The 18,782-nt window shown below is 39.2% G+C and overlaps 1 protein-coding gene across 1 annotated transcript in view; it reads left to right on the top strand.

The window, feature by feature from the left end:
- grin3ba (glutamate receptor, ionotropic, N-methyl-D-aspartate 3Ba) overlaps positions 1 to 16,214 on the top strand; it is a gene marked incomplete at both ends in the record, with an annotated part of 88,291 nt that extends 72,077 nt beyond the window's left edge. Inside the window, 4 exons of the mRNA XM_079262146.1 lie at positions 10,192 to 10,343; positions 11,398 to 11,562; positions 13,307 to 13,374; positions 15,239 to 16,214. Coding sequence (XP_079118272.1) covers positions 10,192 to 10,343; positions 11,398 to 11,562; positions 13,307 to 13,374; positions 15,239 to 16,214 — 1,361 coding nt within the window. The remainder of the gene's footprint in view (positions 1 to 10,191; positions 10,344 to 11,397; positions 11,563 to 13,306; positions 13,375 to 15,238) is intronic.
- Positions 16,215 to 18,782: the final 2,568 nt, after the last annotated feature.

An 18,782-nucleotide genomic window follows, 5' to 3' on the forward strand; every position in this document is an offset into this window, starting at 1 on the left:
CTCATTGCAAACTGGTTTCTTGAACTTAAATGTGCGACCAATGGACCTGAAGTTGTTGCGTTATGTCGTCTTGTCAATATGGACAATCTCTGAGGATTATATCTATGATAGGAAGAACAAAGGCAGTTTTGAAGGCAAAAGGGGTCCTAACTGGTGCATTGAATGTGTGCCTACCAAAGTGTCTGGTAAGGTGTCATTTCTTCTGTTTCAAAATTAAACGTGGTGTCATTCTATGAGAATTATACATTTATCAATAACGCATCATGTCTTCATAATGGTCCACTGTGTGATTTTTACAGCCAGATATAACTGAGAAATAATCTTGCTAATAGTAGTAATTCTATACCAGTAATAGGATCCATTGCATAGATATAAATGCCCAGATGAAGTTGGTTTGATTACTTTTAGAATTAAAACTGCTGATGACCTGCCAAAAAAAGATTCTGTCCACGTTTTAATAGAAGTCTGACTTTCTTTCACTGTGCTAAATGAAAGCTTCATGCAGTTATTGGAGTTTTTACGGTATTCTGGTCTCATGCCGTTTCCATATATATGCCTTCTAAAGGTGACTTTAAAGTAAAACATTTTTTGCTGGCAGAACAAATTTATTAGCTAAACCTTAAACTTTTAACCTGCCTGGTTTCTGCACAGACAGAATGAGCATGCATGCTCATGCTTGCCCTCTGCGTATTCGTGCGCATGCAGATTACTGTACAAACGTGTGTTTGTGTTAATCCAACCCTTCTCCTTTCTCAGAGACATGCAGATACTACTAAAAGTACCACATGGGACCAAACAGCAGCTTTGATGTCATTTCTCTGTCAGTCAAAGCATTACCTCAGAAAGACCCCACGCCCACATTCCCTACTAGCTACAAAACCCTTGTGCACTTCAGATTATGTGCTGCTTTCTTCACTGCATGAGAAAATAAGCCAAAACACACTACCGTTGCTCTGCTAATGTTTGTGGAAATGAGAAAGTGAATCTCATTGGTATGACCCAGAATGGGTCTGTTTGACAACTGCTTCAGTCACAGGCTTTATGAAATAGCAGGCGGAGAATCATCAGTGGCCGTCAGCGTGATGAGGAGTAGGAGGGGAGTGAATAACTAAGTCTTAGTGGTTTTGGAAGAAAGAGCAGGAAATGACCCAGACAGGAAATGTGATTGAGAAAAAAAATTTTGGGGAGGAGATTGTAAAAAACCAGAGGAAAGTACATGAGATGAAGAAGGTACGAGAAGGAACAACAAAGGTAGAAAAACATAAGGGGCCCACTGGGGACTGAGGGAGGTGGGAGTTGAGCATAAGAAGGAGAAAGAGGGCTTTCATTTGCCCACTGCCAGTTTGTGCCTTTCTGCACAGCGAGTGATAAAAGAGCCAGCCAACAGAGTCCCCTAATCAAGACAAACCTTCACCCCAAGCAGATGGACGACGGGAGGGGGAGAAAGGAAAAAGAGAACCAGAACGGAAGAAAAGAAAAGAGGAAGCGTTGTTTGGTCCGTGTGAGGCAGGATTTATAGAGCGGTTTTTGGTCAGGAGATACAGGGAGGCGGAAGAATTGGGGGAGTGGAATCGCTGCAGGCAAGGTGCTCTGCTGAAATCTTCTGGCTGCTTAACTGGAAAGAGATGTGGGGGAGTCACTGTGTGTCTATTTTCAATGAGTGCTGTTGGGAGATGTTTACGACAGCCCAGACACACTCCATTAATAATATTGCTACTGAACACGAAGCGGCACACTGCTTGCGTGTAGGTGTGTATGTGTGAGGCCGGTGTGTGTATATATACATGCTTGTAATCCTGTGTCCCTGTGTGCACAAGTGGTCTATGCAAGTTCAGTCAAGCAGGACAGAGCAGGTCTGCAGATCAGAATGAGGATGGCAGAAGACTTTGTTGTCGGGCTGAGGCTGTTGTTTTGGATAGCTCACATCTGACAGCAATCACACACAGACACCTCTGTCAGCTCAAACGGGTGTGCATTTATGTGTGTGAAATGCCAAGGCAAGAGAGCAAAATTAAGAAAAAGAAAGAAAAAACTTGCTTTTTTAAAGAAACATTTAACTAATATTGAGGTGAAATGACTGGATGACCTTGTAGCATGTCTAATAAGTTAGCAGCTGTTTGCACCAACAAACACAGAAGTGGTCCAAAGAAGAGCAAGAAGTTAGCAGAGTCATGTGCAACGGAGAGATGCCACAACACTAAGTGCATCACAGCAAGCTGCATATGGGGCTGCATATCTGCAGATTGGTCCCACGCTGTTCTCAATTCACACCTCAAGGCCTCCACGATGACCACCTGCTTGTTAAAACTGAGTCACAGAGCAATAAAGGAATCATATCTTCTTTAACATCATGTGGATGGCCAGTTATGTTCAATATTTACCTGGGAAAGTGATAGCAGCAGGATACGCTGCAAGATAAAAACATCCAGTAGTGGTAGAGCAAAACTTTTGGCTGTGCTCTCAGATTCATGTGGATGTTACTTTGCTTCACACGACCACCTACCTAGGCAGACCACACACAACCCCATTCATGTTAGCAGTATGCCTGACAGTTGTGGGTTCTCGTTGCAAGCGGATACTGCCACACAGCAAAATACACGCTCAAGAACTGCTGTTGTTAACAGCTTAGGCTGTTAGCTGAAAGTTAATGTTTTTTTCATACTCAGTGAGTGTGCATGATGAGCATAATGCATAATAGAAGTCTCTTTGATGAAATTTATGCTTGACGTCTCAACCACGCAGGGGCTCATCTCCTGCTGTGCCTGAGCAGCAGGATTTGAAGATTATTATTAAACCATATTTCAGACTATTGTTGCTCAGTCTAAACTGTAAATATGGGAGCATTATGTGAAGTGGCTATCGTGAGTGAGCAACAACAACCTCTGGGCATCAGCTGCACTTTGGAGCAGCACTTAATGATCACTGATTTCCATGCATAACATTACTTAAGAATAAACAACCTGAAATTGAGTTTTGTAATAGCAGAGTTGCGGCTGCAGCCATCAACATGCTTATGGAGGTGGAAGCAGTGAAGTGAAATGAAGCTGGAAGCAAAGTTGCATGAACACATATTTTTGTTAGAAGTTTTATTGAAAAGTTTACGGTAGGCGTTTCAGTTACAGCTCACCCAAAAATTGAAACGATGTTGTGCAGGTGTTTGGGGCTCTTTTTTTTTTCACCCTTTCAAATGATACAGGCAGAAATCAGAGTATCCAGCACATAATTGTGTAGCGGTTCTACATCTAAGTGGTTTCTGAAAGGCATCCGCAGCTGCTGGCCCTCATCGCTCGTAGTGAGAGTTCGAGTGGTGAGTGAACAAGTGGACGTTCTGAGCTCAGCCTTGGCCTCTGAACTCCCTAGATGGAGCGTCTGTGATTGATGTGCAGAGGGAAAACATCCATATTTTGATAAGTTATATTGAATAAGACTTGTTGGGCTGTTCATGAGGTCTGACAGGAACACTGTTGTCAATCAAATCATACCAAAAACACTTGCACTGACTGGAAAAACAAAAATTTTCTGTAACATCAAGCATTTTTCATTATTTGTAGTTTCTCATTTATTCACATTATAGACAAATGTTTATATAGTCTAGAACCAAAGTTTTGTGAGACATTAAGAAATATTTTAAGCTGCTGGATTCCTTCATTTTAAAAATAATTACTGTTCATAATAAAAACAAAAGTTGACATACAAGGGATTAGATGACTACATTTAAACTGATTCTTGCCATTTATCTTGTTCAAGATTTCAGCTCTGATGTGTAGCATTCAGCTCTTATTGTTACTATTTGAATCTTTACAATCAATACCATATTAACTGCTTCAACATTTGCTGTATCTAATAAAAAAGGAGGGAAACATCATCCTGCTCAATATTACTGAATAAAAGTTTGGGTTTGCTTTTTTTAAATTATATGAAAAGTTAGAGTCTATTACAGCCTTTTAATAACTGCATAGGCACAATTTTGAAAATGGAGGTGTTTTGTTTAAAAAGAATTTCACGCAGTCAGCACCATGACACACCCAGTTAACAAAATAACGAAATGAAATGCTTTAACACTTTGCTTTTATATCACAAATTTAGAAAGAAATACATTTAGTCCCATATCAAGTCTGTGCTTTATTGCTTATATAATAACAGTCTTTAACCTTTTGCATGCTAATGTGCAACATTCATGATTTCTGTGAGGTATATAAAGAAAGTCAATTCTGCAAGCAGTGCACAAACCAATGCTGCAGAGGGATGAAAACACTTCTTACCATGTACTCAAGTCAGTCAATATGGCTGTCAAAATATATTCCAGTTTTCTTCCTACTGTAAGCTCAAAAACATTTATGTAGTCAAAAAAAATACTGGACAAAAATCCATGTGTGTTGAAAACATCCCTACACAGAATGAACATAAAGCCGGTTCCACCTTAAGGTTGTCAACCCTAAATCCTGCAAAGACCAGTGTTTTTCATGTACATGTACCCCTCAAACTACTTGGAGTCACTCCAGGGAGTATGTGAGTAATAAAATAAAAAAGAAAAAAATAGAGAGATAGCTTGTTAGTTCTTTCTCACTTTACGGATCTGACTTTAGTTTGTATTATGAGGTGCGTCAGTTCAGGTGGTCAGAATTACCACACAGATGTGGAAATATACACATAAAATAAGATTTGAGAAACTACTTTAATTATAATGTAACGGGCGGCTGTTGCTCAGGAGGAAAAACGGTCCTTTCTCCACTGGAAAGCTGGCAGATCGATTCCAGGCTTCCCCTGATTATGTGCCAAAGTGTCCTTGGGCAAGACAACTCCAAGTTGCCCTCCAATGTGCCTATCGGGGTAGGAGTGTGTGTTCTCACTCATATGTAAGTCGTTTTGGGAATCTGTAGTTTTCAGATCCAAATAGCTGTGAATAAATATTTCCTGATTTCATACATCTGTTATGTAAACATTTTAATAGTAAAACAATAAAAGATGTTTATCCAAATAAAAATATTATTTAGATATATTATTATAGAATAAATTAAGGTTAAGACTAAATTAAAATACTCAATATATATTAAGTTAAAATTAAATTTAAAAATAAATCTAATTTATTTTATAAATCTATAAAGATATAAATCAACATCACATTTCATATTTTTATATAAATATATACATATATATTATGATATCAAATAGAACAACTTGAATAAAAGTATGTAAAGGTGAAACTGAGGCAAAATACAAACCTGAAACTGTACTTAATTTGCTCAGGAAATGTCAGGTTAATAATGTTTACAAAAACTATAAATACTGAAATACAAACATATTGATCATTTACTTGTATTTCTTTGCATTAAAACAAAAGAAAAAATGTAATGCTTTTATTATTTATACATTATTCTGCTGTTATTTATCTAGTCTGTCTCATTTGAGATCGTTTTGTGCCGTTTGCAGACCCCGAACTAAAATCTAAATTTCAGGGGTACTTGGCTGAGGCATTATTCTACAAGGGGTAGAAAAGGTTATAGAAAAAAAAAAAAAAAAAAAAGTTTGAAAACTACTGACATAGACAAAGAAAAAGATACACACTAGTCTAGTTTGAAATGTCAGGAACAGGAACCAAAGTGCTGATGCAAGCTGCTGATTTATTGTACTGGAGGCAGAAAACTGTCTGAACAACAGACACTGCACATCTGCTAAGATTTTGGTTGGTGTGTTTTTCAGTTGAGCACATATGTGTTCTCACACATGGTGGTGGTGTGAAGCCACAGGGGTCATGCATGGGGTCACTGAAAAGGCCAGCGCCTCAAAGTGCAAGGAAGGACATCATGATCATTTCTTTGTCAGAGACAGATGAATGTGTTCAGTGTTTTGCAAATCATACACAGCGTTTAGTAAAAGTAATGATAAAAACTGACTGCAGCAACTCAAAGAGATTTTTCTAATGAAAATTCAAAAATAAGACGCAATAATCAGACCTAGAATTAATATTTTTAAGATAACAGCGGATTATTAGATTTGTGCTTTCACAGTGGTTACTTCTAAGTTGCATTGTCAAAACCTTTGTACAGATGAATGAAAAGCTTTTAAATATAACACAGTGTGCTCTGCTGTGCCTGTGTGAGTATGGCGTGTGGGAATGTGAGTGACGGCTTTGGGATTTAAGACTTGTGATGGAGTATGCCAGTGTCTGGGGAGCAGAATCAAAACAAATGACAAGTGGCTGCCCACTTGTATTTCACTGTTTGACTGAGCGCTCCAAAGAAATGTGGATGTAGATAGGCTGATGAAAGAGGAACGCTTTCTGTCGGCCCGGAAATAAAAAGGAAGAGGAGGGAGACGTGCCGAGACAAAGCAGTGGACTCCGGAGAGGAGCTGAAAGATAAAGGGAAAAATGGACTGAAGCAGAAAATGAACTAAAGAGGAGGGATGACAGAGATAAGGAGGGGACTAAGAGAGGACAGGACCAGCGGAAATGGTGGGAGAGAAATGACCTCAGACAGTGATGGGAAGAGAGGAAAAGACAAAGAGAGGAAAAATGAGAAGAAAAGGGAGGGTAGGTGCATTAGGGGGGGAAGCGTAGACAGTCTCTGTCATGTAGGAAGTGGAGTGTGACAGTTACGTGAACCTTCACTATTCTCTGTTTCTGTCCGCAACCCCCATCAGGCTCACACACCTTGACAACACCGTAATACACACACATGCATAAACACGCCAACAAACAGCTGCCAACTCTGAGACAACCACACATATATGAAAAGATTGTTGGCATGGCCGAGTGTTTGACTGCAGTACAGATGAAATGAAACAAACAACCCCAGGGGGATCTTGTAGAGCAATAATTCTCAGGGAGTCTTTAGATTTAAGAGCTAAAGAACAGATTTCATCCACTTTGTATTCACAGAAATGTTTGCCGTAATGCTAATCAGATACGCTTTTAGTTTGTCTGTGACATAACTATTCTCTCCAGATTTCAAGTAATGATACACAAATGTGCGGCCGCAGAAATTAAAGCTATAAACAATGGTGGGAAAAGTACTTTAATCTCTTACTTAATTAAAAATATTACAGTTATGTAATTTTACGCCTGTGACTGCTGTATGTTTTATTACTGTGCCAGGTCTCATTGCTCTGCATGCCACTGGATTTTCACCTCTGGAAAAATAAGAAATTCTGGAGAGTACAAGTAAATTTAATGCTTTTATAATAAGGCTTTCCATTGTTCACTGCACAAATTAAGCCTTGTCATTTTTGTTTTTCGGTTGTTTTGTTGATTGAAAAAAAAGTAAATACTAAGATACCCCTTTTTATATGAATATTGCATTAGCATTCAGACCCTCCACTTGGTGTGTGGTTAAAGTGTGCTTGGCAACAACAGCAGTGGTAGCCTCAAGTCTTTTGGACAGTCGCACAAGCTTGGCACAGCTCGTCTGGACAGAATTGTTCGAGCTTAACCAAGATGGGTAATGCGTAGTCATTTTCAGGTCTCAGTTACTCCACTGGTTTCAGATCCAGCTGTGTGTGTACCACTCCAGGACTTTTAAACAGTTTCCCCAAATGCAATCCCGACACCATTTTTCCCTGTAGACACGTTTGAACAAAATGGTGTTCAGTGCTTGGTTGCACTCTTGTGACCAAATAGTCTTCAGGCACCTATTGCCTACTTTCATGTACCTTCTAGAGAACAATTGGGTTTTTTTTAACCACCCTGCCACACTCTGCCAGTGTATTCACGGCTGCACTGATGGGTGTTCTCCTGTAAAGTTCTTTGATTTCCACAGAAGAAATGAGGTGTCTCACAGTGACCGTTGGCTTCTTTGTTACCTGTCTGCAAAGCATTTCATCCCTGATCACTCATTTTGGCCAGGTAGCAGGGGTCTATAAGCTTCTTTCATTTGATAATGTCTTCTTTTTACTTCTGTATCACCTCTCCTGCAGGACAGAAACAAGCTATTTAGCCCTGGAGAAAACAAAAGTTTAATAACAGGAATAAACCTGAATGCTTTTATCATCATACCATTAATTTTGTGTAAATTAAATTTTTTTAAAAATGTGAAAATGTGGATGCTTTCAAGATGCTGTCAAGATGCTTGTCAATATATTAGTGATTATATGTAAATAAAGAGAGATTAGCTGAAAATATGTAACTTAGCAGTGAAATTTGAACTCTTGTGCAGAAACATTAGTCTGCAGATGCATGATGAAACAGAAGACTATTTTAAACAACAGGGATCAAACTGATTGGCTTGAAAAGTGGAATGCAAAAAGACTAATGGACCAGAATTGTGATGACAGAATGTAAGAATGAAGTGAGTTTGACAATGTGGGGAAAATGGAAGTGACAAAGCATTGCAGGGTGAAAAACGCTAATACCACATAATGAAGGCAGATGTGAGGAAAAAGGCCTGCCTTGTTAAACTTAATGAACTTCCTTTTAAAATAAACTTCTTTCATGGTTATTGAAAGGAAAAATAGCGTTTAAGTAGCTGGTGGTAACAGTCCGACATAGGAAAGGACAGAAAGTTATAAACTAAGTGTTTATCATAGGGATCCTTTTTAAGAAAACAGACCATAAATGGAAAATTAGTGTTATGAGAAATGTAGAAAATCCAGAAATCCGAGTGAATTTAGTACTGACCATTTGTGGCTGAACTAAAACTTGGATGAAACTTCTGTGTTCAGTAATGATCCTTCCAAAACAGAGGTGAGTGAGGCAACAGCAGAGATGGAGGCAGTGCAGTGGTCCAGCAGAGGCACAGTGTGGCCTAGTAAGACTTGCTCCTGTCTTTACAGAGATCTCTGAAAAGGGTCACAAAGAACAAGAAACTTTAGGGGAGGGAACACTCAAAACTTGATGGAAATTAAAATTTATCCAGAGTTGTCCTCTTTACACTCTCATAATACCACAATCTGGTGATGTTTAGACTGGAGCTTAAGTAGGCACAGGGTGGTGATCTGCAGCAGGTGAGCTGAATCCACAAACAGCAGGAAGTCCCAGGGTCACTGAGGATGCACAAAAGAAAAACAAAATAAAAGCCTTACAAAGAACAAGGTTTCTGGCAAGAAGTAAAACCCAGCCCACAAAAAGAAAACATGCTTACACAATCCTAACGTCACAGATTCGTAAAGAGAAAAAAATGGCTAGAATATAAAGATTATTTTCCTCCTGCTCTTGCTTTTCTGCAAAACCGGGTCTGTAGCTGCAGGGGATGACTGTGAAGTGAGTCCAGAGTGGATGAGCTGCATCACAGACTCCAAAGGCGTCTTTGCAACTGATGGCTCATACTGATGAGGTCGGGGTAGGTCAGTTGTAGGGAGTTCTTCAATGTTTGATGCTGACAGGCTGATTTTTATGGAATCTGACAATGTATTGACAAACCAGATTCCATTGCTGTAGAAAGCTGCTAAGCATCAGAAAATTTCCAATAAAAGGCGGCCCATTACACTAACATAAAGGTTCCCATACTATATAATAGTCCTTAAGCAAGCTGTCTTGAAAAACTGCCTGAAATTGAGTTAGTTCTAATAAAATCTAAATAATGAAGCACATGCATGAGGCAAAGATTAAACCTGCTATATAAATTTGACTTGTGAACCATGAAGGGAAGTCTAAAGGGACGAGACTGGCTTGATCCCACAAGATTTTTCAAGCTGGAAGCAGACGGCTTGATACAAGCCCGAAAATGACAGCTGTTCGTGTACTGAGAAGAGAAATCAGGATCAGACATGACATTTTGCTTTCTCATGCAAAGTTTCGCAGTGCAGCCCAAGTCTTATATGCATTACAAAGCCATAAGAGTAGACCAAGAGCTTCAAACTTTTTGTCTCCTCTTACATAGAATGTGGTTGCAGCCATACTTGAGCTACTCATGAGAATTAAAAAAGAAAATTAAAGAAAAATTCCTAGAATGACCAACTTTGCGACTGCAATTCATCTCATCACACAAATGCTGAGCAGGAAAAGCCGTACACACTGCTTTCTGGCATGTACGCTCTAGTTATGCAGAAAGGTTGATGTGATTTAAAGTGAAAGATAAAAACCTGTAAATCTCTTTTTTTTTTTCCAGAGGGCATCTCCCTTTTGGCTGACTGCAATCAGCTACCTGTTTTTCCTCCATGAAAACACCAGGCTTGACCGTCTTCTCTGCAGGCATGCTTGTTGTTAACGGCTCTACATGCATATTAGTTATCATCTGTGTTTGTCTCCTCTCTCAGGCTATGGCATAGGCCTCCCCCAGGGCTCTCCTCTAGCCCGTAACGTGTCAGAGTTTGTGAGTCGCTACAAGTCAGACGGCTTCATGGACATGTTACATGACAAATGGTATAAAGTCGTACCCTGCGGAAAGAGAGTCTTTGCAGTCACTGAGGTAAGTCATCAATGGCAGCTTTCATATTCTGTACGTGTGTTGTGTGTAAAGCAAAGCCTTCCGCTGGTGTTCTCCTATAAATGAGTCTCCCTTTGGGACACAGACAAGATTGGCTGCCAGCTAAGCATACATACACAGACAGTTTCACTTTCACACCATCATATAAAACCCACATAAACTCAGTCTGCTGCACTGACCTCACAGTTTCAGGCACATGCCCTCTGGGAGTCAATACATTTTGGTCTTCTGTGCGTGCTACTCAAACTTCTCCCTTTTCTTTTTACCGTTTTAAGAGAGTGGACATATCCAGACAAAGCAACCCGCATATATATCTATATCCATTGTTTTTTAATGGAGAGCAACCTGTGGGCCATGTTTGTTTTTTTTTTGTTTGTTTTTTTAATCCCACTTTAAAGTTAAATCCTGGCAACAAACACAATTACACAACCTTAACTTCACCCCCAGCAGAAAGGGATCATTCTTCATCCATAAAGAAAGGGTTCCGCCGAAACAATGTGGGCATTAGTGCGGACTTACCCTCTGGATTGAGAGCAAAAGGAGGTCACTGTTGTCACTGATGAATTTGTTGAGTCAGCATGGGGCTAATTGCCATCAGAGGCAGAGCAGAAATGAGCTGGGTGGGGGAAACATGATTACAGAGCTCTGAAAGAGGTCCTCTCAGCCTCTTCTACTTCCTCCAGGCTCATGAAGGAATCATGAGATAGAGATTATGTCAAGGGGTGATGCGGGCAAACCGAATAGGAAAAAAACTGCCTCTCAATTAACCAATGTCTCCTTTTTTTCCATCTCCCTGTTAACACCCCCTCCCCACCCCCCCTCCCTTACAGCTTCTCCCCATCCTTTTCCTCCATGTTTTTTCACACCGTTGCTTTCTTTTGTTTCTAATCTAGCCTTGCACGGCCAAACGAGCCACTCAGCAACAGAATTTACTCACACAAAGTGACCTTAATGATAATTGTGTGAAGATAAATCATTCATTTCTGCATTTCTTCTCTGTGAACTTCCTTGTCCCGTCTGTCTTTTGCCCTCGTAGACTCTGCAGATGGGGATCCAGCATTTTTCAGGCCTGTTTGTGCTGCTGTGTATGGGAGTCGGCGGAGCGTTGCTGACCCTGGCAGGTGAACACACCTTCTATCACCTGGTGATTCCCCGCCTCCGCCGCTCAAGCACTCTGCAGTACTGGCTACACACCAGCCAGGTGAGTGAGAGCCCGCATGCACTTTCTGTCACATGCTGATGGAACATTCAACACTGAAGCACAGGAAGAGAGAAAAAAAATACTGAAAGACAAGTTATAATCTTCACGTTACTGTCTGGTGTTCATGCACACACAACTGCTGCTGGTGAGATAGTCTGGCCTGCATCACTCGCAGATAACCTGCACCCTCTGCTGTTAGAAACCTATAATAACACTTGATAAGAGACAACATTTCTCCTAAAACTTGATTATACCATATGTTATAGAGGACAGATTCAATTTGACCTTTTTATATATGAAGTTAATTGCATTAATTAGCACAAATAAAGAACTTTGTTAATTACCTAATTAAGTTTTAATCTAGCCTATAAATTTACTAGTTCGTTTAAATGACTTAAATGAAGCATGTTTTCTCGCAGCCGTGTTTTATTAACTGGCTCGTGCCCACAGTTTGCATCTATGCCTGTCTTTGGAATAAGTTTAAAGTGTGCTTTGACTCATATCTGATTCGGGTTGCATGTTTTGTTTTGATTTGTTTTGTTTTTTTAACTAAAGGAAAGGTGAAGCTCACTTAACACATACACTGTTTAGGAATCATCCTAAACGTAGAGTATGTAAAATTTTCAATATTTTCAAAATGAATTAACTAAAAAAATAACTGCAATCATAATTAGATAGTTTTTTAAACATGTAGGTTCCAGTCTGTCCATATTTGATGCGTTATTAAATTACAAGTTTAATTAATGACAAAGACCCTTCTTGAATGTTTTCTGACCAGTAAAAAAAAAAGTACTTTTTTTTCCACCAGTAGGGGGAGTATAAGCTCATTTATTGCAGAGCAGCTCTGAGCTACAGCTCACAAGCGATTCCTGCCCTCATTGGAGCTGGCAAGGAGGAGGGGTGAGGGGTGAGTTTTGCTCATTACTGCCAACCTGTGGTCGTTTGTGGAGGTAGCAGGTTTGTGGTTTTGCTCACCACCTGGTGTTTGCCACCTGGTGGTGGAAAGAATCGCCTTGAAATCTTACATACTCTGCCTTTAAAGATAAGTTAAGAAGTATGTCACACTGTTGGGAAACCAAAGGCCTTTTTTTTCCATGCATCTCCTCCCATTACCAGTCTAATTGCTTGTGGCCATTTCTTTTCCCTTCGAGTGAATGATGAAACTAGTAGTTTGATATGAAGACTGCTTATATTTGTTTGCTGCATCTCTCCAAGATGACAGGCCCTCCCAGGCAGCCTCTAGCGTTACTCACAAAACCAGCTCAGCTCTGTAAAAAATATGATGTGTGACTCAATCTCTCCAGATTATCCCATCCATAATGAAAGTTTCATCTTCTCCACACACACGTCATCAGACAAACATGCACAAGGAAATTTTAAAAACAGGCTTACCTTATCACTTGGTTTGGAGATGTTCTAACTAACCTAAGCTTTGAAAAATTTCATTCGAATGGACTTAAGTAACTTATACTTTTAACTTGTCTATATTTTTGTAGCAAAGAAGAACTGCCTTTTTCTTTGTGTTGTCCTCCTATTTTGATCTTCACCATCATCATCATCCTATTATTATTATTATTATTATTATTATTATTATTATTATTATTATTATTATTATTACCGAGAGCTCCATAGCCATTGTGTGCAGAAGGACTGGATGAAATAATTCTCTAGCTCGTCGGATTTCTAACAGATCGGATAAGTCATGACAAAATTTCATTTTACTAATAATCTCCTCTGCTTGCAGAAAATTCACCGAGCCCTCAATACCACATACGAGGATGTTGGGAAGGAGCTGTCCGGCCTTGACCAAAAGTAATGAGCTCACTGACATTTTCCTTCCAATGCAACACCACTAAATCTGAAAATGTGCTGTTAAATACAAGTTGTGTCATTTTTACACAACATATCCACAAGTTCCTGCAATAAGATTTTGTTATGTTGTTAAGAGAGTGAAAGTATGTTATTTGGACTTTTCGAAATCTATATAGTACATAATAAATTATTTGGCATGAATGAATATCTTTGAGCTACTTCATATCCCACTGATCCAACACATCCCACCTGCATACACAGGAAAACTGCATCTCTCTCCTCCATACAAAATAGTCCAAGGCAATGCTAGTTTTACTATGGGAAAGCCATACTATGCATTAATATTCTAAAGTAGGTCAATTAGCAACATTTGCAGCAAAGATACATCATATCCACAGCAGCATGTTGGCTATTATGCCCCTTTGGTTGGTCTCATATGAAAACACACACTCAAATCAGTAGCCATAAGATTATTCATCAAGACATCTAGGCTTTCTTTTGTAGTTTGAAGACCTCAACAACTTGACAATGTCGACTCTGGTCTCCTTATCTGAGATCTTCTTAGAAAAGAAAGGAGAAAACAAGTTTCTTTAAAGAAGAAAAATCTCTGTCTTTGCCTCCAGGTGAAAGCTTTGTACTGCTTTCTGCTATCTTGATGTAACAATTTAATAAAGGAATTCTTGGTCTGTAAAAGGAAAGACTGGAAGGAACTTAAGCACATACGTGTAACTGGATAAGGAACAATAAAACACACAATTCTTTCTTTACTGAAGATTCTCCGTTTGTGTCTTTACATAAAGATGTCTGTAAATATACAGAACAGCACAGCTATGTAAAGATGGATGGCTACTGGATATCCTAGTATTATATTAAGATTGAAATAAAGTAAGAGAGATATTCCACTGGTTTCTTGCAAAAGAGATAAAATCTGCTGTCATGTCACCGTTTTCAGTCATTTAAAATGATCTGGGATTTGCATTTACTAAAGATTAGCCTACTTTAGCCTTCAAATTTTCATGGCTTTTGGATATTTATTTTTGTACCTAATCACTGTGAAAGTGAGATTAATGTCTTACTGCTCAAATTCACTTCTTTTTTTTCACAACCACTGCAGCTTGTGATGCCTACTTTATCTTCTCCATTATGAATGGCTGAGTTTGAGTTTTGTGTTTGCAAATGTTAACAACTATTAACTTAAAGTTTAGCAATTTCACAAGCTATTATAGAGACTAAACCTGAGCTTTGGTAATAGATATGGTGGGATTTTATGAAATTGCATGTGCATGGGAAAGGGTTCTTGTGATTAAAATGTAGTTAAAAACTCTTTTATCTCAGATGTACGACTGTCTCTGCTGACAGTCTCATACGGTATGCACCATACAGAGCCATCACATTCTTTGTAAGAGAGCAGACAGGCAAATTTCCAATAAACAAAAGATTTGTCAAAATAAATCAAATTAAAGCTCTTGCTACTCCAACATGTTTTTTTTTATAATAAAATGAATGTTTAAGAAAATCTTTTGTATTCACAGTGAAAAGGAGCTCAAGCAGCAGATACTCAAGATATCTGTCAAACGTTAATCCAGATAGTGTCTACTAGAATTATTTAATCAAATTATTCAAAACAACAACAGATGAAGGTGAAGCCAAAGTGCTCTGCGATACTCACTGGCAAAAAAAAAACGTACATTTAATCACACACATTTAACTCGAAACAAAGTTTGCTAAATTGAAATGATTCGATTGATATTCATATTGCTATTTCTGAACATGATACTTTTATGCTTTATAAAAAGCCATTTATAATGTTATGCATGTAGTTGCACATCTGTACTGAATATATGATCTTTTTCTCTCTCACTAGCCCTTCCTCTTGTATCTCAGAGAACTGCACCCTGCACAGGAAACAGCATCAGCCTCCTCCGCCGTCTCCTTCCACATCCCTCCCTGCTTCCACTACAGCAGGGGACACTGGAAACTCCTCGCCATCCCATGAACACAAGGAGAAACGTGTTCACTTTGACCTGGAAACGCTTCACAGCTACCGACTGCGCACACACACTGCATCTGTGCGAGGCCGGCCTGGGATGGTTGGACGGCCCGGACTGGGCCTCGGAGGGTTTGGACTGGGCGGCCTGGGCAGTTTTACCTCTCCACCTCAGATTAGCCTCCACGCCAATGGAGGACCCGTCTCGACTCTGGCTTCCACTGGTTTGGTCCTCTCTCCTTTGGGGAACAGGGCGGCTCAGACCAGCCTATGGGAGGGGGAGCTGCAGGAGCTGCAGGGAAAGATTGAAACCTTCCGCACCCAGCTGAGAGAGGCTCTGGCTAGAAGAGCCGAGATCCAGAGCAGCCTGGAGAGAGAGAGGAGTGGTCTGGTACGCAGAGATACCAGTCTGGAGAGAGAAAGAGACAGACAGTGGATACAGACTATTAACACAGACAGAAGTAGTTCCACTCAGTCCAAACTCCCAGAAAGAGACAGGACCAGTCAACTACAAACCCTGAATAATCAGCAGACGGGGCGGGCCAACCAATCAGGCGCCCCCGGGACTGTGGACAATGTGAGAAGCAGCCAGTTCAACACAATGAACAATCTGGACAGAGGAAGAGCCAACCAACTACGTCCTGTTGATACCTTAACAGGAGAAAGGACTGTCCCATCTCGCACTTCAACTAGTTTGGAGCGAAGTCGGGTTAACCAACAAGGTGCTGGAAATATAAGTGTCCAAACTCGGAACACTTCTAGCCTGGACAGGAAGATGGCTAACCTATCACGCACTCTGAACACTTTGGAGAGGACAAAAACTAACCAGTCAAGTGTAAGCAGTGGGACCTGATTGGCTCTCTGAAGTCTATGATATGAGGGATTGCAGGTGGGGGGGGGGGGGTTAATAGAGCATAGCTGCGGGGAGATGGTTTGGATGCTGTACGTTATGTCTGAGGGGAGCTGGTGACTCACGTGGTTATTTGCAGCTAGCTAATAGTTTTCACATTCATAGTCATTTCACCTCTCACTTCCAGTTATTTCTATTTGTTTTATTTTTAAAGTAGCCGTAATTAAATTGATCCTATTTCTACATCATTCATGCAATCACTGAAAAGCAATATGATATCTAAATGAAAAGCAAAACTTACTGCAATAATAACTTAATGTGACAAACAAGACTGTTTAAATACAGAAACGTGTGGTTAAGTTAGAGAAACACAAATCACAATGGATTGGAAATGTGGCCAGTGCAAGCGCAGAGAAATCATTCTGAGCAAACTGGAGGCAAATGACAGGATACGGGAAGTTAAATGGTCCAAACAAGGACAAGCACAAAAAAATCCAGTTTAACTGAATATAAAAAGGAACTAAATAAAACAAACTAGATGTAAAAATTAAAGGAAAATGTAAATACAAAATCATATTAATGCACTTTACTACAAAAGATGCTGAAAACATTCAATATGTCAACTTTAATCTTTCTTAAATGTGAATGATATAGATTATAATCTGTGAGAGCAGAACTGCACAGACTAATAATCCACTTGATGATCCAATCAAATCCATCAAGCACTATGTGTTGTTCATACCCGTCAAAATTACATTTTTTCATATATTTTATTGCACAATCTCACACTACCCCTTAAGTCAATGTGTCTAACCAAGTGACAGAAAGGATCTTTCATGACAAATCATGGCATACTTTGTGTAAAAGAAATTTAACATCTTTCTCATCAGTCTTCTTGTCTTTTCCATGATGTTACTCTACAGCATACGTTAATATTTTGCCTACTTTGAGATGAGTGTCGAGCAGAGATGCCCAAGTCCAACCCTCGAGATCTACTGTCCTGCAACATGACCAAACTTAAAAACCAATGGTAACATAACAAACTATTTATTTATTTATTTTATATTATTTCAGGAATATAAAATAAGTTTTATAAATAAAAAGATAGTTGGGAAATTGTGTAAAATATAAACAAATAATCATTTTATAAGAACCTAAAAGAGTGTGCGAACAACATTTGAAATGCTGAAATGTTTTTATTTTGTTGCGTTGTGTTTCATTTTGCTTGGACTCTTTTGAAAATTCATTATAGCAACTTATCTAAAATAAAAATTCAAAGAAATGGAAGCCATTGGCATTTGATCAACAAAAAAATGTAAAATTGCTAATCATTGGGATTACTGAGGAATTTAATTGTCTGGAGGAGATGAGAGCGAAAACCAGCACTGAATGACTATAATCTTTAAGGTTCAGGCAAAACTTCATTAAAATCAAGCCACAAATGCCAACAAACGCCAAGAAAATAAACAAACACATACATATGTTACCATAGTTAACATGTCAGCACTCAAAGTGAATCATAATAACAGCCTGATCACTTTTCTCAAAACTCATTAAGAACATAAAGCACAGAAAACTGACCTGAGGCTTTGATTGTTTGTGTTTTCAGCCAACACTTCAAAAGCTGGTATCCGTGACAGTGTGGGGAGTATTAAAAATAATTTATTCATTAACCACAGATCTATGCTGAGCTTAGCACAGACATTTTTCTACCCTATAGCTTCCCTGTAGCCAAATATACACATTCCCAGAATTATAACTACACATAACATCAGTGTGGACTGACAGGCATTACTGTGGTCGGACCCTTTGCATGCTGTATTCATGTTGCCTACTGCTCAGCTCAAAAATTAATGACCCTCCAGCACAAAAATGTAAAATGTAGGTAATTGAATTGGATTAATGTAATAAGCAGCATCTCATTGCAGCTTCATGTTCTGCTTTTCAAAGCTCTGCCAGTTCAATGACCACACGGGGTCTTTTATTTTCTGTGTTGCAGTCATTTATATAAAGGCAGTTGTTCAAGCTTTATGGGCTCCGAACTTGCCCATTAAACTGGAAGTACTTTTCTTTGCTGTTACCATCATTACAAGCAGAGGCCCAGAGAATTGAAATGAATCTTTGAGGCCTGATAGGAGATCGATCCAGACACAACATCGACTTAGTAGAAACGCTCTGGACAATTACACAGGCTAAACATTTAGAGCTCTTCGTCAGCCTAAACCGCAACAAGCCAAGCGTTACAGTGGCTTTTTTACATGCTAAATGTGGCTTTGCATTGTCTTCCACTCCACAGGCTGCATGTGTTACTGCAGTTTTGCTCTTTCACTGTCCCAGTTCTAAACTGGTCTATTAATGTTCGCATGTTTCACTCAGTTATATTTTAAGAAACTGAAATTCTACTTCAAATATTAATGGGAAACATTTAAAAAGTCTCTAAAATTCTTCAGTAATATCAAAAGTAGATACGTAGCAGGACGGTGATCATTTATCATCCAGATTTATTATTATTATTGTCTTTCAAATGTTTTGCTTTGATCAGAACCAGATTATCTTTTTGTGTTATAATGT

This window comes from Telmatherina bonti, assembly GCF_933228915.1.
Source record: "Telmatherina bonti genome assembly, chromosome: 22".
NCBI lineage: Eukaryota > Metazoa > Chordata > Actinopteri > Atheriniformes > Telmatherinidae > Telmatherina > Telmatherina bonti.